We start from the raw sequence: 25,934 nt of genomic DNA on the forward strand, positions 1-25,934 counted from the left end.
TCTCAGCTGCTCACTTTGAATATATCCTGGGATCTGGTATTCCTGTTAAATGTCATGAGAAATATGGAGAGGTCAACCAGACGGCTGTTTCCGTCACAGGAAGGTCGAACGAGACGCTAAAGCCTGAATGTTACAATCCATTTGAGGTATCCTCAGGCTTGTCACAAAGTAGCTACCTGATTACAGTCTTCATAGGCTTACCAGAACGTAAAGTATTTCAGTTCATTTTTGCCCAAATAGTTTATGATGTTGTCGTAGCTGGTAGTGTCTGGAATGGCAGCTCGAGTTCGTTTGCGCATAATTCGGACTCGAATTTGCCTTGACTAAACCTTTTAGATGCCGGTCACAGTAGCCGAGCGGTCTAAGGCATGTACTGTCTTCGCTCGCTTGGAAGCCGGGATCGTGGGTTCGAATCCCACTCAGGGCATGGATGTTTGTGTGCGTTTTTCTGTTTGTCTGCAGGTAGAGGCCTTGCGACGAGCTGATCACTCGCCCAAGGAGTCCTACCGAATGTGTAAGATCTAGAAAAACCGAAGTGAACGAAGTTCATGGAGGTAGGCCTAGGCCCACTGGGGCTGTAGTACCAAGGGGGAAAAAAAACCTTTTAGATGCAGGATTATTAGGTTAATGACTGAATTCAGCCGTGTTGGAACCGACCCCTCTGCCTTAGATGCAGTCGGTTGCTGTTCTATTGTTGATGGATTCTCTCCTCCTGCTTCCTTGCAGTCCTGCTCATCAGAATAAACTCTCTTCATCTGATCTCCCTTTGTGGCTGCACCCATTTACTTTTACCTGACCGGGGAATAGCTTTCTTGCTGCTTCTCACTTGCACTTTTTTTTATTGCTAGTGGGGTGGGACTAAGTCCCTTGTACTGCGGCCACTTCTGGCCTATTGTACCAGCCCCAGATGATAGGTGAGGGTGACTGTGGAGCAATTGGTTGAATGAAGATTGGCAGGGGAAACCGAAGTACTCGGAGAAAACCTGCCCCATCGCCACTTTATCCACAACAAATCCCACTTGACCAGACCCGGGATCGACCCCAGGCCGCTACGGTGGGAAGCAAGCGACTAACCGCTTGAGCTATGGCGCGGCTCGGGCCCCTTACATATTTTTTTTTATTGCTAGTGGGGTGGGACTAAGTCCCTTGTACTGCGGCCACTTCTGGCCTATTGTACCAGCCCCAGATGATAGGTGAGGGTGACTGTGGAGCAATTGGTTGAATGAAGATTGGCAGGGGAAACCGAAGTACTCGGAGAAAACCTGCCCCAGCCCCACTTTGTCCACCACAAATCCCACTTGACCAGACCCGGGATCGAACCCGGGCCGACGTACTCTTTCTCCCTCACTCTCCGATAATGTCATCAGTGTTTCCGTTTGGTGGTGGGGGTATTACGGGAGTGGCTGTGTTCCGATGCGAGCCGTTGCAAGATGCTCGTCAGTTAGACTAAAGCAACCGCGTACATATCATACAGGATACTGTACAATCTCTTCCCCTGCAGAAAGTTGCGCAGTTGCGTCTTGTTCTTGGCACTGTTCATAGCCTCTTGCCATTCTGCACCTTTCTCCAGTACAGCAGGTGTACACCTCTGCCAGGCTTACAGTGGCACTCGGCACATCCTAAATCTGCTTGAGCTAAAGGTCAGCCTCCGGGTACCTTTCAATGATGTCTTTATGTTCTCCCTACAACGGTTTTATCACTAAAGCAACCATTGTTCCTGCTCTTGTACCTTTTTGCCGATGGACTGTTAGGAGTTCCTTTACAACTGTCTCACACACACGCAGACACACAGAAATCAACGCTATCATACACAAGTCCGGAATCTTACCTAAATTAGCTTCTCTCTCTGGAACCTTTCTACCCCTCCTGAAATCTGAAACTGAAATTCCGACCAGCTCTGTCAGAATCGATCACGCCCTGACATATTTACTTTATAACGTGCTACCTCACACTGAGCACGTGGCTTCCGAAAACTTGGGATTACGCAGCAGTGCGAGGCTCCAAGAGAGAACCAGCAGGAGACACGAGAAGAGAGGCTGAGTTCGCTGCTTTCAAGGGCTGTCTGCCTGCTTCATGCTGATCTATTGGTTGACTTACTCTGCAACACTGCATACGGCAGAGAACTATTTCTCTGAAGCCTCGGTTGAATTTGAACGGACTGCATGGAATTATGGGGCGGGGCACTATGCTACAAGCCGGAAGGTCGCGGGTTCGAGTCCCGTTGTAGTGGATTCTTTCAACTGACCTAATCCTTCCAGTCGCGTTACGGCCCTAGGGTCGACTCAGCCTCTAACAGAAATGAGTACCAGGAACTAATTCAATAATTTTCCTGGGGAGTAAAGTGCGGCCGGACCTTAAGGCTGACAACCGTACCGCCATCTATGAGCCGATTGTCTAGAAAATGTGGGAGCCTCAACGTCTCGCAACCCTATGGGCCTTCATGTCCTGTTACAGGGATACCTTTACCTCTATTTNTTGCCCTAATTATTTTGGGGGATATTATTTTAAATTCAGTGCTTTAATTTATGGCCTACTTTCCCCATTTTTAAAATAGAGTACATTTATGAAATTCTTTGCTCTGTTTGTATCTCCTCCCCGACACTCTCGGAACGCCTGTACCGATCGTCATGCAACCGGCATATACATCATGCCACCTGACGCCATGTCAGTATAGGTCATAAATCCCTCCCGTCAGTAAGACTTAACACTTTAGACTTTCAAATTGTTGAGGTAATAACTTTAATTTTATTTGAATTCTTGAACCGATCGTTCTAAAACTTCGTATGTATATCGTGCCATCAGGGGCCATATCAACGGTGTAATTCATAAACCTGCCCCATCAGCATTGCCAACACTGCAGAACTCTCAAATTTCTGAGGTAATAACATTAATATTACTTGAATGCCTGAATTGACTGTCATGACACTAGGGATGTGAGGCACTTTCAACAGCTAATCCCGATAATACCTCCTTTGTTAATGCCAGCAGTATTGTTCTGCTGACGTCATTACACATACGTATTAAAGTTTCATTTCTACCTGTATCAAACGTACACAAATTTGTAGCTGATTAGTCCTTGCAAGCATTTCTTGAGCATCTGTGTAAGTCACTCTAGGGCCCCACGAGGAAAGCAGGTGGGTTATGGGTAGTCTCCAACTGTTCACTGTGAAAACATTCTTGGCCACAAAATGTCGCTTAGTAGGTTTTTAGACTTGGACGCATTGGAAGGCTCAATAATAGGACCGAAATATCTCTGAGACAGGTTCGATCCATTTCTTTATTTTCATAAAGAGTTAAAAGCGCATCAACAGTTAATATACGACATGCCCACACGCGCAAAATGACTAATTTCTTCCAGACAATGGTGGGCCAAACTATTTTAGTACGCCTATTGAAGCAAAGATTCCGAGAAAAGCTGCCGGGCAGAATTAAAAATATGAAAGTCTATGTCATATAAATAAATATATGCGGTTGTGTTTGACTATTATAACCGTGAACCGTGACAAATGTGAATGACGGACAAGCCCATTAAACACAAACAATATGGCTCTGATATTGTTTTAAAATAGAAACTTATCACATGATTAAGTTTTCCTCAGGATTTAAAGTTCCTTTCCTATGTGATTTTCTTCAAAAGCTAACGAATAAGACAAGCTTTTTTCTTATGTGAGATTTGAGGTTTGAACAGTGATATGCATTCAGATTGTGGTATTCTGCTTTGTGACACCATGCAGTCTTATAGATAGATGCCGACTTCCTGATACCACTTTCAAGATGGAGACAGTATTGTAGCGTGTGGAGCCGTTTCTAGATTCGAGGCTGCTCTGGGCGTTATGGAGAAGAGAAAAATATAAAAAAGAACGCGCTCCGCAGTCGGTAGGAATCGAACCACGCCCCTACAAGAAACCTGATTTCTGATCAGACGCCTTAACCACTCGGTCAGGACTGTTGATTACATAAATGATAATAAGGCAAGCTACCAAACAGAGAGTTTTAAACATTTAAGAACTTTCGAATTTCTTAGAGTTATACAGGAAAATTGATCACGATTGGGCCTTCACTACTTTTAGAATAAAGATAAAAAAACTCACACTGTCAAGATGAGCAGCTGAACTGTAATTAAAGCAAAATTTATTTCAAGTAAGGACGCAGTGCAGATCCTCACACCCCCTCCCCATGACTATAATTTTATCTTCAAAATGATGTTTTTAAGTAGCCTTAAGATAAAGCAAAACCTGTCTCCTGTTCCCGACTGTATGAGTCACCTCTGAGACTAACTCAACGCCGCTGGGCTCCACATGCCTTTGTGGCGTGGGACGTTGTTTCACGCGACACTGTTAACATTTTTATTGCATTCTTCTGTGATGTTCTTGACCTTGCTGTCTTTCTCCCTTGTTACAATTCCGATCTCCTTTACGATTAGAGGGGTAGGTTAGCTTCTCTCCCGTTTTTATTGTAACAATTGTTGTAGCAAGTGTCACGTAACTTCGAACAAGGCCAAGAATAACCTTGAATGCGTAGAAGAAAAATTTCAGACAAGGGGGTGGGTTCGAGGGTGTGAGAAGTGACAGGCGACCAGTTGTGCAAACATCATTCCATGAATAAATGATACAAACTCCGTCCTAAGTGCAAACAATATATATTTATATATATGTCTTTGATCTTGTTCTTTCTACACTACATGTTTCGGCCTCTATCGGCCATCATCAGGTGTATACTCTTAACCTCATTCCATGAAGTGCATGGTGCAGTGAAGGTATAGTCTTGTTTGTGCGTTACTGGAAATTGCGTTCATAAATTTTCTGGTTGAGATTATGGTTGTGGAATTAGCGAACAGAGAAGTTTACTGATTTTCTCTTGGTTGCTGACTTACACATAGACCCTGAAAATGAACACGACGCGTTAGCCCGAAACGTCGAACTTTTATCGGATCACAAGCCTCACATCACAGAAGATAATACTCTCAAGCGAACTTTTTGTTTGGAAACTTGTCTAGATGATCTGATAGAAGATAAACGGTTTGTTCCTAAGAATACAGAATGCTGCAGAGTACACCTTCCTTTGTTTATGACGGGCTGTTTCTTTGTTAAAGAGACTGGGGTGGGAAGAATCAATAAAACACTTTATGCTTTTATCTGCCCAAACCTTGCTCTTTTCCCCACAAACACTCTTGTGTGGGAAACGCCATTAATGTTTACAGTAGGCTGACTGGACCATTTTGATGTGTTTGTATAACAACTCTTTATCAACTGAATTACGCGTGGACCATCATGTAATATCGTTTCGATGAACAGACGTTTTATCCATAGAACATTAATTTATGAGGCAGAAGTCTAGGCTTACTTCTCCCCCCCCCTTCCGGACGATGATGCCCATTCTGTTGGGAGAGCCGACAGTGCAGGGCAGAAAGTGATTCTGTTGAATGGGGGTTGGTTGTTTGTTTGTTTCAGTTTCTTGATTAATGGCAAGGTTAAAGTCGCGCTTCAGTTTACAGCTTGTAGTACGAAATACCCAGGAAGAACGTTAGTATTCTGGGAGGTCACAGTATCGGCCATTCTAAGCAAAAATGTGTATGAGTATATGTGTGCTATTCCGAACCGTTTCCGGGACAGAGCCATTTCACTGTACAGTACACTGTACCCTGTACAGACGAGCATGTCCTCACACGAATTGCAGAATGCATTGATGTTGACGGTGGAATTTTCGAAAATGTATTATACTAGGTATACTATATTGTACTAGGTGAACTGTACCAACTGTGTCACTTGAACACTAAATACCGGTATTAGAAACAGTACGTAATATCGCTTTCTTATCAGAAGTTTGGAACTGTACAGTGAAATAGCTCTATCTCCGAAACCGTTCGGAACAGGACACATGTACATGTACACTTTTTTGCTTAAGGTGACCGATACTATGACCTCCAAGAATATTGACCTTTCCTCGTGGGACTCCCTGTATTTAATTACCGAATGTATAATTTATTTAATCTCATTGCTGTGTAGAGACGAGTTTCTTACTGCGCCGCGTGTTACACTGGGAGTTATACTTCTTTTATTCTCAACAAAAGTGAGTCACGACTTCCTTATCATCAATATAGACAGAGTGCCTCCATTAACATCATTACTTATGGAATTTTAGGAAGAGGAATTGTGTGGTATCGAACTGTCAAATGGGACACCTTTTGCAATACGAATTGCATCGTCTTAGGGCAGCGACAATTAGACTCTCGCCATGTCCGCAACACGCCTTACGTCACGGTCGCCCTGGCAACTGGCAGTTTCGGAACTAAGTCGATAGGTGGCTCTGTCGGGTACGAGTGGAGGAGAATCGCGGGTAAAAATCAATTTAGTTGGCAGAGGGCGAGCATGAGGGTGGGCGAGTGAGTTGCAAGATGGCCGTGCGACGGAAATAGCTAGTGCCAACTACCAGGTCCGGAATAGTGTGTTAGTGACATGTACATGGACCGAGTAGTGTTGTTTGTGGCGTGCGGGAGCCGGTGAATTATCCAGTCCCTGTACCCTACAGCCTCTAGAAGAACATTCCACCACACAGCATGGCCTCGGTCGCCGCTTGGCTGCCCTTTGCCCGGGCGGCGGCCATCGGCTGGGTTCCCATCGCCACCCACCCGCTGCCTCCACCCCCTATTCCCAAAGATCGTCGGAAAGCCGATGACGAGAAATTACTGATTAACGTTTCAGGACGGCGGTTCGAAACCTGGCGAAACACCCTTGAAAAATACCCAGACACTTTGCTAGGTTCCAATGAGAGGGAGTTCTTTTATGACGAAGAATGCAAGGAATATTTTTTCGATCGCGACCCTGATATCTTCCGCCATATTCTGAATTACTACCGCACGGGGAAACTTCACTATCCAAAACACGAGTGCTTGACAAGTTACGATGAAGAGTTGGCGTTTTTTGGCATCCTTCCCGATGTCATCGGCGACTGCTGTTACGAAGACTACCGTGACCGGAAACGAGAGAACGCCGAACGGCTCATGGACGACAAGCTGTCCGAGAACGGCGACCAGAACCTGCAGCAACTAACTAACATCCGTCAGAAGATGTGGAGAGCCTTCGAGAACCCGCACACATCCACGGCAGCCCTTGTTTTCTACTACGTGACTGGCTTCTTTATTGCCGTGTCCGTAATGGCCAACGTGGTGGAGACTGTTCCCTGCGGACACCGTCCGGGCAGAGCCGGCACCCTGCCATGCGGCGAACGTTACAAGATCGTGTTCTTTTGCCTGGACACAGCCTGCGTCATGATATTCACTGCTGAATATCTGCTTCGGCTCTTCGCGGCTCCGGACCGTTGCAAATTTGTCCGCAGTGTGATGAGCATTATCGATGTGGTTGCCATCTTGCCCTATTACATCGGACTCGGGATCACCGACAACGACGACGTATCCGGCGCCTTCGTTACTCTCAGGGTGTTCCGAGTGTTCCGAATTTTTAAGTTTTCGAGGCACTCTCAGGGCCTACGTATCCTGGGCTACACCCTCAAGTCTTGCGCCTCCGAGCTCGGGTTCCTCGTCTTCTCGCTAGCCATGGCTATCATCATCTTCGCAACCGTCATGTTCTACGCCGAGAAGAATGTGGACGAGACCAACTTCACTTCCATTCCAGCTGCATTCTGGTACACCATCGTGACAATGACAACACTGGGGTAAGTCGTGTATTCCACACTGCCACGAGGGCAGTCTGGACGCCGGCCAATTTATTGGCCTCCAACAGGACTTGTAGTTCTGGCTGCATAGAATGTTTCCTGCTAATATACGCACTCTAACAATATATCTCTGTGACTGTATTTCCGGATGTCAGGATATGAAAATTTAATCGTTGCCTTGCACGTTTTTTCCCCCACCAAACATGTTAGAATTACCGGGTGTTTGGAGTTTGTTCATCATTCGTTGTCCTAGAAACTAGAAGAAACCGTTTTGAAAACTGGATATGTTTCCGTCCTCTGTTAGGTTCCTTAGAAAGAGCTGACCACAATCACTGGGTTGAGTGACTGAGGTTAGCTCTTTCTAAGACACATAACAGGGTAGCTGTCTTCCCTCCTCTTCTGAGAACGGAAACGGATCCAGTTCCCGAAACGTTTTTTTCCTAGCTTTTAGAATATAGGATGCTGAACGAATTCCCAAAACCGGTAATTTTGAGCATTATACACAACAGTCGGAACCATATTTATTATTATTATTATTATTATTGGAGGGGTGGGTTTCCCCATGCACCGCGACCAGTGGTCTATTGTACGTCCCCTCTGTGATATTCTACCAATCTCTATACCCTACCGATACTGGTACGTGCCAGCGAGTTCGGCCTCTACTGGCTCAGCAGTATCTCTCGAAGCTTCTCCCATCTATCAGAGGTGTTAGAGACTACTGTTGGGCGGGAAATGGCCAATCAATTTGGCTCAGTGGTCCCCTTGGGACATGAGGTTCTTTTACGTGTCGTAAAGCCACGACACGGGACCCACGGCTTAAAGTCCCTCCGGGAGGACTTGTTCCCTGAAGTTTTCCGCCCTTAAAAATTCCACGACCTCCGCCGGGTTTGAACCCGCGTACCTCGAGTCATGAGGTGTCGGAACCAGAAGTTGAAAGCACCGTATCTCAATATCAGTGGTTTGATAAAGGATGAAGGACCAAGTTTGAGGCCTTCAACATGTGCGGGATTAGAGAGTTAAAGTAGATGAAACAACATAGTCAAACGATAGAACAAATTATTATTTTTATTTTATCTCAGATTGCTTGCTAGATAATACCATTTGTAGAAACACGATAACATTGTACATGAGACGTCTGCTGAAAGCAGTTACAGTAAATAGCAACATCATCTTTAACAGCTGCGCAGAAGAAAAGAAACTGATGTTCGTATGTTTGGCAACGTAGTATATATTTGTCGCCTTTCTAGCAACAGACAAACGTAAACGTTTATACGCTTTCAGAAAAGCTTCAGTTTAGACGAAGCAAACAGTCCACTCTGCCAGAAATGTAGTTACATGTATTACAGGATTTTGATTCCGTAGTGTATTTACGTATTCACCAGCTCTGACGAAGTTTGTTCCATGTCCACGAGCTTATCCAAGCACACACCACCGGGCGGTTCTCACGGTCTCTTCGCCTGCGGATTTCTTATATTTTTCCTTCTACCCTGAAGATGGAGGCGATACGTTCCTCCGAAACGTCGGTTAACACCACATATACACGGTGCCAAATCCCAGAAGACTGCTTTCTTCATAGTCACCGCCGTGAAAGCCTCAAATCTTACATTAATTTGTGTCATTTGTATCCGAGTTCATGCTATGACCTCATAATGACCTACTTACACGGCGTCTCTGTGCTACTAGAATTACATGAAGGTAGGGCCGGCGTGCCGATGCACAACCCACAGATATATTAACGTATATAATTATGGTGATGATAATTCAATTCAATTCTTTATTATTTATGTGCCGAGTCAATAGCCGCAAGGCCAATTACAGACAGAGCACAGTGTAGATACAAGTAATTACATTATAAACAAACACATTATAAAGTCAAAGTCAAATTACAGGCAAACACTGGAGGAAAACACAATAATGCNAATTTTTATTGGAATGTTTTAGGTGTTTCAGTTATTTATTTCTGATATTAACACCACCAAAGTCTTCTTATGCATTTGCAGAAAGCAAGAAATCATTTTGTTTTGTTCTACATCCAAACAGTGAAGTTTTAACTGTAACAGGAAGAAAATGGTGCAGCGTTTATCATTGCACTCGAAGTTCCTCTCTGAGGATAGAGCTCTCTGACAATGCAATATTTTAGAGAGTTCCATTTGCTTTCATTCGCCTGTTACAAAAGAACCACCCACTGCTTCTCGTGTCAGGAGGTTTCATGAGTTCCTGTGGTAGTGCATTTGACGTATGAATTCTCTTTAAGCTGACCTTATTACCTAATTGCGTGTGTGCACTCTCATGCCAACTAATAATGCGTTATAAAAGATGTACGCTCTGCTCTGTGGGCTCCACATTCCATGATGAAACTTGACTTCAGTTTTAAGTGTTTCTTAATCATATAGACAGTCGGTAGGATTCCTTGTACTGGGGATCAGCCCGGCGTAAGGCCGTTACATACACAGGACAACACAAACACAAAATAAACTCAGACAAACATTGATACCTCGAGTGGGATTAGAACTCATGACTCCAATTTTTCAGCGCGTGACGAGACTTCATGCCTTGGACCGCGTGGTCGTTGTGATCGGCCATAGCTCAAGCGGTTAGTCGCTGGCTTCCCACCGCGGCAGCCCGGGTTCGATCCCAGGTCTGGTCAAGTGGGATTTATGGTGGACAGAGTGGCGCTGGGGCAGGTTTTCTCCGAGAACTTCGGTTTCCCCTGCCAATCTTCATTCCAGCAATTGCTCCACAATCACCCTCACCTATCATCTGGGGCTGGTACAATAGGCCAGATGTGGCCGCAGTACAAGGGAGAGATCAACATGCTGTCTGTTTGTTACATCTTGTTGCTATTATTCTCTCCGAAAACATTTCCACTATCTCTGTTAATATTTTCGTAGCATATCGTGTTGCAGTTCACATCGCGCCGTTGCTAGCATCGCTCCTGTCTCCCTTTAAATGGAATGTACGTGTATATTGAATTTGAAGAGTACTATCTTGTGGCGAGCTGGACACCTGCTTTCAGGCTGGTGTCTTTTCCGGATTATTCGACCCTGAAGATGGAGGTGATGTTCATCCGAAACGTCGGTTGTCTTTCAGCGGAGCTACGTCTCCACCCCCGTATACATCTTCATAATATGTTTGTTCCATTAATTAAGCAAATGGAAAAATGTATCTGTTCTTTATTCCTATTAGCCACCTCGCATGCAACTTGCTTTTTAAAAACTTTAAAAGTTTTAAACGTTAAAATCTCTTCTATATCACTGGTGTATGCACACTACATGTTTCGGCCAACATTTGTCATCTTCAGTTGTCTCTAAAATTGCTGATGAAACTGCTGTTTCCTTCCGCAAGTTCAGTTTGTGGGATGTGTCCTATGTTGATGGTTAGTTCCTCTTACTGTGTCTAGCTGTTATGAATGTTTTACCCACCGTTTTAACTAACCACGAAATAAATGGGTCTGTCCTGCTGACGTAAGAAAGGTTATATGGATAAATTTAAGGTTACCAACTTAGCAATAATGGCACGTCTATTCTTGTTTAGATCTGTCTGTCTGTTAGTCCACCTGCCGTGGGCTCCAGAGCCCGTGTGGACCTTAGCTGATTTTACAGTTACTTGATCCTGTACACCGTCGGTAGGACACCTTGGACGGGGGATCAGCCCGTCCCAAGGCTGCTACCTACATATAATAAACGCATGCAAGCCTCAAGTGAGATTCGATCCGACGATTTCAGGGGTCGAACGAGCGAAGACAGTTAATACAAAGATCGTGCGGCTACTGTGATCAGCTGCTGAAGATATCCGGGAGAACAGTTCTCCTTTATTAAGAGCATTCGTTTGCCCACCTTTGGTTACCAGGAGACGGCAACAGCGTTCGGGGCGGACAGCCGCAGTGCAACACCGCGCCCTGATGTGCCTCAGTAGACTGTTGGCTCAGATCAACGGGAGCGCCATTTAGAATTTCACTAGTATTTAGAAGGTCTAATTTGCCAGATTCTGGGAATGAAATTTTAGGAATTCTGAATAATACTAAGGAAAGTGTTATTGGAAAACTATAATTTTGCCTGTGGTTCTGTATGGGTGTGAAACTTGGTCTCTAACGTTAAGGGAGGAACAGAGACTGAGGGTGTTTGAGAACACGGTGTTGAGGAGAATATTTGGACCGAAGAAAGATGAAGTGACAGGAGGTTTGAGAAAACTGCATAATGAGGAGCTTCATAATATGTACTCTTCTCCAAGTATAATTAGAATGGTCAAGTCAAGGAGGATGAGGTCGGCAGGTCATGTAGCACGAAACGGAGAGAAGAGGAATGCATATAGTATATTGGTGGGAAAGCCAGAAAGAAAGAAAGAAAGAAAGAAAGAAAGAGACCACTGGGAAGACCAAGGCGTAGGTGGGTGGACAATATTAAAATTAATCTGAAAGAGATAGGATGGGATGGAATGGATTGGATTGATCTAGCTCAGGATAGCGACTAATGAAAGGCTCTTGTGAACACGGTAATGAACCTTTGGGTTCTATAAAATGCTGGGAAATTCTTGAGTAACTGCAGATTTGGCTTCTCCTCAAGAAGGGCTCAGCTCCATGAGTAAGCAAGTAAGCAGGAGTGTAACTGTAGACGGGGCGTGGATTGGTGAATGGATTTATTGACCACCTGTACACACGACTCGGAAATACAAGCACTTGCACCTCCCCCGCTAATCTCCACAATTCACAAATCACCATAGCACCTGCTAAGCCTTTGCCAGCCTGCTGTGTCTTCATCAGCCGTTCCCTGGCAACAGTGGACATTCTTCAGCTTCACGCGCACAGTTCCTGTCTTCACAGTCTCTCGTGCAGAATCCAACTGAAAACTCCAGCTGTCCTGGTTATAAATTTTCAGCACGGACCACATAGAAAACACAGTTCTTCTGTTGTTACGTTAGTGTACGTTGCCGCGGAAACGTGTTTACCTAGCTGTTCCCCAGAATTTGGTCCCATAACCCCGTCTATTAAGCTTCTCCTGGCGTAACAACGGTGTTGCCTCGCAACGGAACCGCACATCACATAACATTAAAATGGATCTTAGAGAGATAGGATGGAGTGGTATGGACTGGATATATCTGGCTCAGTATAGGGAACAGTGGAGCGCTCTTATTAACAGAGTGGTGAACCTTCAGGTTCCATAAAACGCTGGGAAGTTGTTGAGTAGCTGCACAACTAGCGGCTTCTCAAGAAGGGCTCAGCTCCGTGAGTGTTAGTATGTTCTTTCTTAGATTATCCAGCGTGCCGTGCAATCATGTTATGCCTCTGCTCTATCAGACGCATTTAATTGGTTAGGGCATTTTTTTCTTAAACTGCATGCCATGACTTTGCAACCGATCACACAACTATTGTCGTTGGCAACCAGCAACGAACTCCGCCCTTCTACGATGCGTTGATAATGTGGGGCATCGGGATCGGGCGAAGAGAATGCATGAGAGGGCGCTGGTATGGGCGCCGTTACATTTGCAGCGCCGAAATTGTTGCTCAACTCACTCGTAGAACAGTTAACTCAATCACAAGGCCTGTTCGATTTGTCAGACTACTGCTCTAATTATAATCACTTCACTTCCTGATCACTTACTTGACTGTGTATTATTCCTAAACGATAAGTTTGTGAAACATGCAGATATAAGATATAGTCTCAATTGTTTAGTAGAAGGCATATGTTGAACTATTTCGCACAAGTCGTGATTCTAAAATATGTGACGATTGTTTTGAACGTTTTACAGCGGTATAATAGTACGATGGACGCAAGAATCCGTCAGTTTGGGCCTCTGAGTTAAAACCGCAGCGGTTACGTTGTACACGAATGTAAAATGCCCCTTCATATTTCAGTGCATATTTTATTCCTGTTACAAATACTTGTTCGCAGTAAATTTGAGAAATGTGAATATAAGTATGCCTTGCCTTGGAGTACGTTGAAGCCAGACACTGCATTTTGATTTACTGTGAATGACATCTGTGGTCTAGTGGTCAGAGTTCCTGCATACAGATCCAGAGGTCCCAGGTTCGATTCCCGGCGCTACCAGATTATCTGAGAAGTAGTGGGTCAGGAGCGGGGTTCACTCAGCTTCGTGAGAATAATTGAGAAGATATATCAAGGAAATGGCGGCTCCGGTCTAGAAAACCTAGATTAACAGCCGTGGGGATTCGTTGCGCTGACCACGCGACACCCTCTATCCACTAAATTTGGCACTAACTTCGCCGACAAGCAGCGGTCGCTCGGTCGTGCTAGTTTTCTTGCGGACTACAGGCCACGGAGTTTTTATTTTGTTTTTGTGACATGACGTCTAAGAACCAGAATAATGGAGCCAGAAGAAATTGTCCGTTGCAAGGGCAAGGTGCAAAGGCTGTAGAGCCATAGAGGTAGAGAGACTGGGAATGAAGCAATCTTTATGCGTTTATCTATAGACTTGTTTTGCATGATCTGTGACGTCGTTTGGAAACTAAATTAACTTTTATAACGAATTTAAATCAGTAAGGTAAGGGCCAATCGATTCTAAAGAGCGACGCCTACGTTTATCGGTCGCTTTAAAAGAAGAATTTGGGACGGTTCCAGACTCCTCGAATGCAAAATGTAACGCTTTCACACAACACATCCGAATGTCTGTGCCAAATGCATTCTTTCCTCTTCAGATCAACTGTCTTCGCTTCGCAGTCATGAAATGTGACTTTACTTAGTTTGTGGGACAGAAGTGCGTGTTGTTCAGGCTGCATATATAGGCCTATAACGCAGGGGAAATATAAACTTTCAGCTGAAGACTTGGAGGTTCATTTGTCTTAGGGAAATTAGTTTCGAAGACGTCAGCTGGATAAAACTTACTCAGATTGTGAGCAGAATTCGAACTTCAGTGATAACGATTGCGAATTTTCAGATTGCACAACAACAGTTTATTTATTACCATTTTGCCACGTAATAGAGTGAGTGTGTACGTGGTTAGGATTGGTGACTCGATTCATTGACCACCTACACACACAACTCGTAGCTACAAGTAACTATAACAGCCTCACTGGTTTACACACTCTATAAAGATACTGTACCTGCAGCATACATAAATTCTTCTCTCTCTTTACCTGTCATTTCATGGTAACGGCTTCTAACAACGTCCTCAGCTTATGTCCTTCTCGGCTGACGAATATCCCACAACTGACTCATTGTTCCAACTGTCTAACTCCCAGTCTGGCCGCCATCACACCAATCTCCTAATTTTCCCTTCACTGCGTGACTGAATCCAACTGACGCCGAGCTTCAAGCTTTTCCCGATCATAACTTCTCGGTACGGACCGCGCAGAATATACACCTCATTGTTGTAGCCCAGTTGTTGCTTGTTAAGAGTTGGATTAGGCGAATTGAAAAGAATTCAGTGACCTCATCGGGAAAGTAACCCCAACCTTCCGGCTTGTAGTACAGTGCCTCAACCAACTACGTCACCCCGTGCCCCTACTTTTGTTACGGAGAAGATAATGGAGAAAATTACTGGATTTGGGGCTCTCGCAGCAGTGGTTATGAGGAATTACATCTTTTCTGATATAATGCCATGTAGTCCTGTCAAAGTTAATAGTCATTTCGGAGAACCATTTTACCTCCTTCTTCAGAGTCGAAGAATAAGCCAAGGAAGAACACAGCATGAAGCAGGCAGCTATAGAGGAAACCGCATGCGGCAAGGCGTCATGCCTCAGAAGACAGAACTCTTAATAGGTAGATAAATTGGCTTGGGTTCGAACCTATGCATCTAACAGCATAATTAACAATGTATCCGAATTTTCCTTCATAAACAGAACAAGATTTGAGTTTAACTCATCCACTATCATCTTCAGTTTGTAAGATACAGAGCGTGAAGGACAGCCACTGAGAAGTATACACTGTTGTGGCACAGTGCCATGCCTCTCACACGTGTTATTTACACAACAATTGGCTAACACAGTACGTGAAGTCAACAGCCTGGGAATATGATTCATCTTGCGCTGTTCAGACTTGTAGCGGCGTGTAGTCTGGTCTGTGGACAACAAAGCGCTTCCTACTTTACAAGTGAAGATTGAGGCGGTATTTTGTTCCGAAACGTTGGTGAAGGGGACACGCGGTAATGTAGTTGGTTGAGGCACCATGCTACAAATCGGAAGGTCGCGGGTTCGAGTCTCCATGAGGTGATCATTTTTCAATTGATATAATCCTTCCAGCCGCACTATGGCCCTGGGGTCTACTCAGCCTCTAACAGAAATGAGTACCAGGAATCTTCCTGGGGGGGGGGGNGTCTAGATAATGTGAGACCCTCAGCGTCTCACAACCCTATGGGCCTTCACTGCCCGTTATAGGGATAGCTTTTACGTTGGTGAACACTCACGAATCTGCATGGTGCCTTGACCCAGAAGACCACAACATGAACCTGAGAACAAGCATTACATAATGAAGTTAAAACAAACACCATTCTGGAAAAGATATTCCATTCGAGTTATCCTAATTTATAATTAGGTTTTGATGAATTTTTTAGAATTTCTTCTTCGTTCTTCGCACGTTCAGGTCCATGTATAAGTAACTAATAAAAATTTGATAATGTATAATAATTTAATAAGCATAGCCACTGTAAAATTTCACACACTTCCAAGTTAGAGAAAGACTTACGCAGTTATAGTTGAAGTCTCATAATTATTCACGGTTTACCAAGTTACCTAAATAACTCTTCATGAGCTGAGCCCTTCTTGAGAAGCCGCCAATTGTGCAGCTACTCAAGAACTTCCCAACATTTTATGGAACCCGGAGGTTCATTATCGTGTTCATAAGAACCCTCCACTGGTCCCTATCCTGAGTCAAATAAACCCAGTCGATATCTCACAATCCTATATCTCTAAGACCTATTTTAATATTATTCACCCACCTACGTCTTGGTCTTCCTAGTGTTTTATTTCCTTCTGGCTTTCCCACCAATATCCTATGTGCATTCCTCTTCTTCCCATTCGTGCTACATTCCCTTTATGTGTCCTGCAGTTACAGTGATCATTAGAGTGTATAAATCAGTGAGTCTTACAGTTACTTGTAGCTACGACCTGTAAGTGGTCAGTAAACCGAGTCACCAATCAAAACCCCGTCTGTAGTCACTCATACACTTGACAAATTTTATTTAACTACGCCACAGTTAGCTGAGTGCATGTAGTATCGAATTATGGGATTAATAGTGAATGTTTGATTGGAAACGATCGTGGCATATTTTGAGGTATTATTAAGATTTTTTCTAAAGGCACTGAGAAAAACCACGAAAAATCTCAGTCAGTTCAGTGGATGTCCCGGTAGAGATTCAAACCCTCAATTTCCCGAATACTAGTGAGAAATACATACACACTTCTATGGTTAGAATGACCGACACTATGACCTCCCAGAATATTGACCTTTTCTCCTGTAAAACTCTCTGTATATGTCTACAGTAAATCAATGGATTAGTGTAAGATTTGAGGTTTTCACGGCGGTGACTATGAAGAAAGCAGTCTTCTGGGATTTGGCACTTTGTATATGTGGTGTCAACCGACGTTTCGGAGGAACGTATCGCCCCCATCTTCAGGGTACAAGTAAAAATATAAGAAATCCGCAGGCGAAGAGACCGTGAGAACCGGTACAAGCAGACACCTTCTACCCTGAAGATGGAGGCGATACGTTCCTCCGAAACGTCGGTTAACACCACATATACACGGTGCCAAATCCCAGAAGACTGCTTTCTTCAGTGGATTATTGTTTTAGGTTCATTGATATAACAGATCGACATGGACACGTATGGTGTATATAGTGTTCAAACCATTCAGTACTATGAACTTACACGAGCTTAACATGACCACATCAGCGAAATGGGAGTTGTGGTGCTGTTCTGCATCCAATGTCAGTACAATCATTAGAGCTCTTTCTGAGCGGAAGTTTCACTGGTTAGGCACACATCAGGGTATCCTGATCTTGTCAGATTTTATTTCGTTTGGGCATTCTTGACGCATCAAAATGGAAATAATTTGGATATCACGTTCTAAATGCAGTGACTGTGATGGTGTGATTTCTTTGTTTACCGTTTTATTTTTTACTGGTAGTCTGCACGGTTGATTCTTCGACCGTTAAGATGGATGCAGCACGTTGCTCAAAAACGCCGGTAAAATTTTACCAAACTGCATTCCATCACGCACAGAAGAGAGTATCTTTCAGGATGGAAATCAATTTCCTTACGTCCGTCTTTTCACACATCTGTTCGCAGCCCGAATGTGTGGACGTGAACAGTGTGAGACTGTGTCCAACAGTTTTGTGTGCAGGAGGCGCTAGTGACGCTCTTGAGCGCGTTTCTGCGCAACATTGTGTACGTTTCAAACGATCTGGCTGAAAGAGACAGTACGTGAGCGCTTTAATCTGGTGTTTGACGTGTACACATTCCAGTTGCTGCCCTGAAGTTCTTACTGTTCAGCAGCTGCAAGATAAACACCGAAGTTTGTATATCCAAACGTCAGACTAAGACCATGTTCACCCAATTAAATTATTCACGTATTAAGATAATACAGTAAACCTCGCCAATCCCGATTAATTTGGGGGTCATCAGGATTAAGCAATAATCCGGATTAGTGAAGGTAAATTAGCCCTAAAAAGAATTTCAGAACAAAAATTAATGGAAAATATAATGGTATGAGTACCGTAAAATATTTATTTAAAAACTATAAAAAGGCAATATATTTATTCCCTGATAGAAGACTCAGAAGTTGTACTTTCTTTTGAACGTAATAATGTAGGTTTTACGAACTCTCAAGTTTTGTCTGGATAGACAAATGATTAATCTGCCTTCCTAAATGTCATGTGTGTATTTTAAAGTACCCACCTGTGAACAGAATTTGTCATTTCTCAAATTACTTTCCGGATTATCCGACATCCGGTTTAACTGTAACTGGATTAGCTAGAGTTTACTGCATATCTATCTATGGCTCTACAGCCCTTTGGGCCTTGTCAGTTTCTTAATCCTATACACAGTCATTAGGACCCCTTGGACGGGAGATCAGCTCGTAACAAGGCCGCTGCCTACACACAGAACAACACAAACACAGAATAAACGCACGCAGAAATCCATACCTTGAGTGAAATTCGAACCCACGACCCCAGCGTTCGAACGAGCGAAGACAATTCATGCCTTAGACCGTGCGGCCACTGTGATCGGCGGTTACTGTGTATACCGTTTCAAAATTTCAGAAAATTATGAAGAGTATTTTCTGAAATGATTTCTCTAAAATACCCTTCGAATTTTAGCTGTCTATAGGATTGTGATTGTGGTGCAGGTCTGTGAGACCTGTGGCTCTGATGAGACATGCGAACCCTGAAATTGCTGAAGAATTGAGAATTTCCACGCAGCCCCGCCTTACAAACCGGGTTTTCTCGGTACTTCCATCTGTATGAAGACCCACAAAATAGGCCGTGCTTTTAGACCTGTCCTCTGAACGCATGGAGACAGGATCTGGATGGAAAAATGTGACGGACTGGTTTACATTTGCCTTCGGAGAGGGAAGAAGAACGCGGTATCTCAGTAGGCCCGACGAAGCGCAATACGCTTTCCGCTGAGAGAGACCGGGTCCAGGAACAACGAGAATGCGAAAATGTATTTTCAGTTATTTATCGTCTATTATGCAACGATATCAAGGTTTAAAATTCAACCATTTTGAAATTCGTCACTGCACTACATGTTTCGGTCTACTCGGCCATCATCGGGTGCTTTGGAATTCGGGGGAACTACTGTGCCTTCCGCGCTACTGCCGGCGGGTTAGGTTAGGTTAGACGCAGTAGCGCGGAAGGCACAGCACTTCCTCCCAATTTCAACGCTCCTGATGATGCCCGGGTAGGCCGAAACTTGTAGTGCAGTGACGAATTTTTAAAAGGATTTAATTTTTCACTTTGATATTGTCGCATGGACGGTAAGCATCTGAAAATATGTAAATCCTAATACGAACTGCAACAGGACGCTGAAGTCCTTGATTTATTCTAACTGTCTTACAGTGCATACACTTCTTCACCTTACTCTTCTCTTTTGCACTACATGTTTCAGCACTAATGTGCCATCTAATGACGCTAAAGTACAACACAGAGAATGCATTTGCTTGCCATTTAGTGACGGACAATACAAAAATCATGTGCTATGATCATCTTACCCATTCGTGCTGAAGAGCGATGCGGCCTTGTTTTGGTGGCTGGCATATGTCGCTAATGAAGGCTGTAGATGCGTTTCTGTAAGCTCAAGTAGCAGCAGCAGATTCACCGAGGCTCTCGATATATTGATTTCTATGACGTCATCTCTCTGAGGCCTACATGATGCACTGGAGATTCCAATTCACAAATGTTTTCCTCTTTATGGACACATTCTCTAATCTGTGCTTTACTATAATTGTATTAATTAGCGGCGACGATGAAAACATTTGTTGTATACCCAAGATGTCAATGTTACAGTGGAAAACTGTAGCTGTATATCGAAGGTATCAGCTTGAAACTGGAAAATGAACACCAAGGTGTGGCACGCAAGCCAAGGAGATCACGGCGTGTTTTGGCTTAACTCTCGCAGGCGGTTTGTCCTGAGCTTGGTTTGTATACCTTATCGTCTGTTGGTGCTGACGTCCGAAGGTAGGGACTAGCTCCATCGATTGGGCCCAACTGAGTAGGTTATACAGGGTGATTCATATAGAACCGGCCCCACGAAATGAGCTGTAATATAAAATATACCATACAGATATTAAAGTAATTTACACATATCTTATCTTGGATTGTGTGCCGTGATCAGAGCAAGTGTTGAAAGTGTCCGCCGTTTTCAAGTAGGCACTAGAAACACTCGCAATTCAACAGTGTACTCCATGACTGTCGCCTGAGCACTGCAGACACGTTTCGGGATTGTCCTTGACCTTGCAGCATAAGGGCTGCCACTTGCCGGATCATGCGCACACCATTCGACTCAGCACGGCCCACGGATTGTGATATGTCGTAATTGTGAGCGGTTATATGCATCGCCTGCGGAAGTATTAGCAAATTCATCGGGCCGGTTCTATACTATTCACCCTGTACTTGCGGACGGAGACAGAATCCCGTCTCCGAAACGTTGCGTTTTGAAATATGAACAGGGTGGTGTTTTTAGATAAAACAGAATGATGGAAACCCTAAGTGTGGATACCCGGTCCACAAATTGTATTCGAACCACGTACCTTTCAAATGCGAGCCACAGGCATTACAGCAGAATTACGAACCCTCCTCGGAATTGACCTTTAGGTTGTTTTCGTGTGGCGTCAGTAACTTCTACTCCGAGCTATGGTTATTTATACGCGTCTTGTTATGGTTCACAAAAGGGAAATTAAACACGGATTTAGAACATTTTACAGGTTTAAGGAATATCGCAATGTCTGTAATACTGGCTTTTCTGAAACGTTTACACCTTTTAAATAAGTGCAGTTTCTGAACGGAACCCACTGGGCACGGTTCTTCCACGGATTTATTACCCCTCGTTTAGCTGCGATAAACATAGAACTGCCGCCAGGCGGGAAGCGGCCAATTCCGAACAAACCCGGGTGCGTACAGGCGAATCACCTCCATTGAGTAAACAATTTCGTGCTCAATCGCAGTGAATAAACATCCAGCAGAAATTTTATGAAGCTGCTGGTATTTTTATAGCGATGTTCTTAATTACCCAACAGTGAAGAAATCACTTGATTCCCGTGAGACAGCTGAGAGATTCGAATGGGTGAAAGGTAAAGCTATCCCTGCAACAGCTCATTGAGGCCCATAGACGTCGAGGCTCCCACATTTTCTAAATAATCGGCTTACAGCTGGTGATGAGGTTGTCAGCCTAATGCGACTGCCCCCTTTACCCCCAGGATGAGTCCTGGTAAACATTTCTGTTAGAGGCTGAATGGACCCCATGGCCATAGTGCGGTTGGAAGGATTAGGTCACTTGAAGAATCCACTGACCTCACAGGGGATCGAACCCGCGATGTTTCGGTTTGTAGCATAGAGCCTCAACCAACTACGCTACCCATGACTGGATGGGCCTCAGAGTGTTCGTGGACGTACATGATGAAAGGAAAACTTCCTTGCCCACAGTGGGATCTCACAACTCGAGTCTATAGCCAGGTACTCTATACAGATAAATAAATGAACAGGTAAACAGACAGTTAAATAGACATTTAAATAAATACGACAGTACATGAGAAGCAGCTGCACGTTTGTTAGACAGTGGGTGAAGAGCAGTCCGTCCGGTTTTGGGCTGGTGCACATTCGGTGGTACATCTTCCACGGAAAATGAACGAAAGTGGAAACTGCATTCGTTACAAAACTAGGGGTAGATTAAATTTCTGAAATACTTGCTACCATTGAAGTCATGATTTTAATTTATTTTCGTTTTGTATTTGAAATATTAGAGGTGAAATTAGACTAGAAAATAGATAATTTCGCCCGAGTCTGAGTGTGAAACGTGTTCTTTCGCTCAAAATAGAGGAAAATATTAAGAACAAATTGTTCTGGAGAATTTTTGGGCGCATTGGAAATGAGGTAACAGACGGGGACAGGGAAGGATTCATAACGACGAACTTCAAAATTTGTATTTTTCTCACAATATTGTCAGGGTGAGTTCAACGAGGAGAAAATCGAGGATGATAGCATGTATGGAAACTAAAAATGGGTACAAAACTTTGGCCCAGAAAAACTATAGGCAAGAGACGAACTTTTGAAGCCTAGGCAAGCATTACTGAGGCGATAATATTGTGGCAGGTAGAAACGTTGCTAGGCAACGACCGTGAAAGAAGCAGCTATACAACACCCTTTACTGAGTAACGGCTTCACAAACAAACATGCTTACACGATAACAATTGGAAACAGCAATAGAGGAAAGGTGTTTTTTGTGCAGTGCGTGCCGTGATGTTATAAGTTAGTGAGAGTCAGTCAGTAAGAGTCGACAGTTAGAGCAGTGAATTAGTTGTGAGACAGTCGCCAGCCGGTAAGAACGTGAGCACGGAAGCAGAGGACAATATTGGGATGCGTCACCAGGCAACGACTGGTGAAGACATAGCAAACAAACAGGACTTTATATGTGCTGTAATTACAGTGATCTTTGGAGCGCGTAACTCGTGAAATTGTAGTTAGGTTCTGTAAGTGTTCAGTAAATCCGATTACTAATCCAGACCCCGTCTATAGTCACTCTAAAATCGTGACAATATTAATATTTTATTTTATGAACATAGGATATGAAGTTCAAGATATAATTCAGCCGGTTCTGTGTTGGGCTTTCTTGAACCTGATGGTGAAATTTAGGTTCCGGAGTATAAAGGTTTCCTTGGCAAGGCCTGTATCACTGGAGTTTTGAAGGAACATGTGATGATATGTTATAGTTAAGTTAGTAGATACATAGCAAGCAATAGTACCGAATGTAGGTGAAGACTCGTTAGAGTCATGTATCTGGAATGCATAAAGAAAAGAGAGCACAGTTTGTGTAACAGCGCGGAAATTTTATTTTAAAATACGGCAAAAAAAATAATTTTTTGTCTCGTCTGGATTATGATGCCGTATTATCTGGTAGACGTTTGTGTACGTTTCAGAAGAACATGATGCCTCCATCTTCAGGGTCTGAAAGTAAACCGATCAAGCGAATATCATGCTACGCCACAGAGCAGATAGTTTCAAATGTCGAACAAAATGCAGTTCGTGAGTGAAGAAACAAAAACTGCCATCAAAAACTTGTGCGTGGAAACGTGTATTGGCTTCAAGATACAAAGTAGCTGCTATATTATTATTTGTTCTGGGCAATAGGATAAAAATCAGCAGGAGAATAGGGTGTAATCTCTATCTCTCTCTGTGCTTTATAATTGCTCAACACTGAGCATGCGCACTCAAGCCTATTTTTGGAATGGCTTCACATGTTAATCAGGCTAAGTACTGCGCAGTACTCTCTGTGTATATACGAGAAGGTGGAAACAGATTCTATAAATCAGAGCTCATTACAAGATTCTGCATTATTCTTTTAGAAGCGCCTTTATTCCCTTCAGTATTGCTCCGTACAAAGTTTGGGTGGAACAACCCCCAGGATAGGAACACTGAGAACACCTAGGCGTAGATGAGAGGATAACATTAAAATGGATCCTAAAAAAATACGATAGAAATGTATTCCATAAAATGCTGAAAATATTTTGAGAAACTGAGAAAATACTAGGGGCACGAGGTAGCATAGTTGGTTGAGGCACTATGCTACAAGCCGGAAAGTAGCGGGTTCGATTCCCGATGAAGTCATTGTATTTTTTCAGTTGACCTAATCCTTCCAGCCGCAGTATGGCCCTGGGGTTGACTCAGCCTCTAACAGAAATGAGTACCAGGAATCTTCTTGGGGGGTAAAGGTCTGTCGGCACGTGAGGTTGTGACAACCTTACCGCCATCTGTTAGCCGATTGTCTAGAAAGTGTGGGAGCCTCGACGTCTGAACAACAATATGGGTCTCCACCGCCTGTTACAGGGATATCTTTACCTCTTAACTGAGAAAATATTAGTTTTTCAGAAGGATTCATTTTCATGGAGCTTGTTAGTTCATGCTTCCATATTGATGGTTCTGTTTAAGTGTTCACTGGTAGGAAGTAAATCCGAATATCATCAGCGTCATATGACAGGTCGCCTCTGTGCAATTGCCTAATAGCTTCACATCAAGATTATATTCTCCTTGGCACTACAGCCCCAGTTGGCCTAGGCCTACCTCCATGAACTTCTCCGTTCACTTCGGTTTTTCTAGATCTTACACAGTCGGTAGGACTCGTTGGGCGGGTGATCAGCTCGTCGCAAGGCCTCTACCTGTACACAAACACAGAAAAACGCACACACACAAACTAAACATCCATGCCCAGCGTGGGATTCGAACCCACGATCCCGGTTTCCAAGCGAGCGAAGACAGTACATGCCTTAGACCGCTCGGCTACCGTGACCGGCAGTGTATAAGAATAATATATAAGAATTCAGTTCGTACCTCACAGGAAACAGATTCGAACCCACGATCCAGGTTTCCAAGCGAGCGAACACAGTACTTGCCTTAGACCGCTCGGCTACCGTGACCGGCTCACATCGAGATTAAGGCTTAAAATACAGTCTACTTTCTGTGTCTGTCGACTTTCCTTATTATGAGTCATATGACGTTAAGTATTCCCCATCCTTGGCGTTAGTTAGTACTTCTAGTTCAGTAACGCTTATCCATAACTTTAACATTTTTTTCTCTCCTCTTGCTTACACTTTGGAGCATAGGGCTGATTTCTCAGCTTCATGACCATTTTACTCATGGAAGGACTCCTTGGACGAGTGATCAGCCAGTCGCAAGGCCTCTACCTAATCACAGGGCAACACAAAGACCACCTCTGTGGTCTCGTGGTTAGAGTTTCTGGCTACAGATCCAGAGGTCTCGGGTTCTATTCCCGGCGCTACCAGATTTTCTGAGTAGTGGTGGGTCTGGAATGGGGTCCACTCAGCCCCGATAGGATAATTGAGGAACTGTTTCAAAGAAATTGCGGCTCCGGTCTGGAAAACCGAAATTAACGGCCGTGGGGATTCGTTGCGCTGACCACGCGACACCCCTCTATTCTCTAAAGTTGGCATTAACTTCGCCGACAACCGGCGGTCTGTCAGTCGATGTAGTTCGCTTGCGGACTAAAGCCACGGAGTTTTTTATTTGTAGATGACAAGGGAAGACGAGGCATGCACAGAAATTTGTAGTTGGACCATTTTGAGGTGACGTTTATGGGCATGCTTTAATCGTGTACCAGGCGGATTCGGCTTGTCAACGGCTCCTAACTTGAATCGCAAACATATGTTCAGTTGAAACTGCCTGCCAATCAGGTTTGTATCGGGGTAGGTATGACGTATGCCTTTCCTTCCGTGACGTAACATGTTTTAATTTGGAAGTTTCTTCCCGAGAAGATATAATGCCTTGCACACATTGTAGTGTACGCGGAATACAGAAGTTTTCTGTTACAGTAATTCCATCTACATACAAATACATATTGTAGCGTGCATAGCCGTTTGTAGGCAACGGCTTGGTAAACACGTACCCGCTGCAACGGATACGCACGCAACAGCAGAGGTATTGTTCGGAAGAGTTTTCTACACGGTCCGTGCAAAGGAGTTATATGGAGGGCAATTGAAGCAATTGGGGGCGGGGCCAAATACCTCCACCGTAGCCCTGCGAATCGTAGGAGGCGACGGAAAAGGAAGTCTCGAATCTGAGACAGTAAAATTGTCACGAATCCCA

At 44.0% G+C, this 25,934-nt stretch overlaps 1 protein-coding gene across 3 annotated transcripts in view; it reads left to right on the top strand.

The window, feature by feature from the left end:
- The first annotated feature begins 6,366 nt into the window (after positions 1-6,366).
- LOC111871115 (potassium voltage-gated channel protein Shal) overlaps positions 6,367-25,934 on the top strand; it is a 163,876-nt gene continuing 144,308 nt past the window's right edge. For all 3 annotated transcript variants that reach the window (XM_023863945.2, XM_023863947.2, XM_023863946.2), the window contains exon 1: positions 6,367-7,671. In XM_023863945.2, coding sequence (XP_023719713.1) covers positions 6,557-7,671 — 1,115 coding nt within the window. In that variant the 5' untranslated portion in view covers positions 6,367-6,556. The remainder of the gene's footprint in view (positions 7,672-25,934) is intronic.

This window comes from Cryptotermes secundus, unplaced genomic scaffold (genome assembly GCF_002891405.2).
Source record: "Cryptotermes secundus unplaced genomic scaffold, Csec_1.0 scaffold250, whole genome shotgun sequence".
NCBI lineage: Eukaryota > Metazoa > Arthropoda > Insecta > Blattodea > Kalotermitidae > Cryptotermes > Cryptotermes secundus.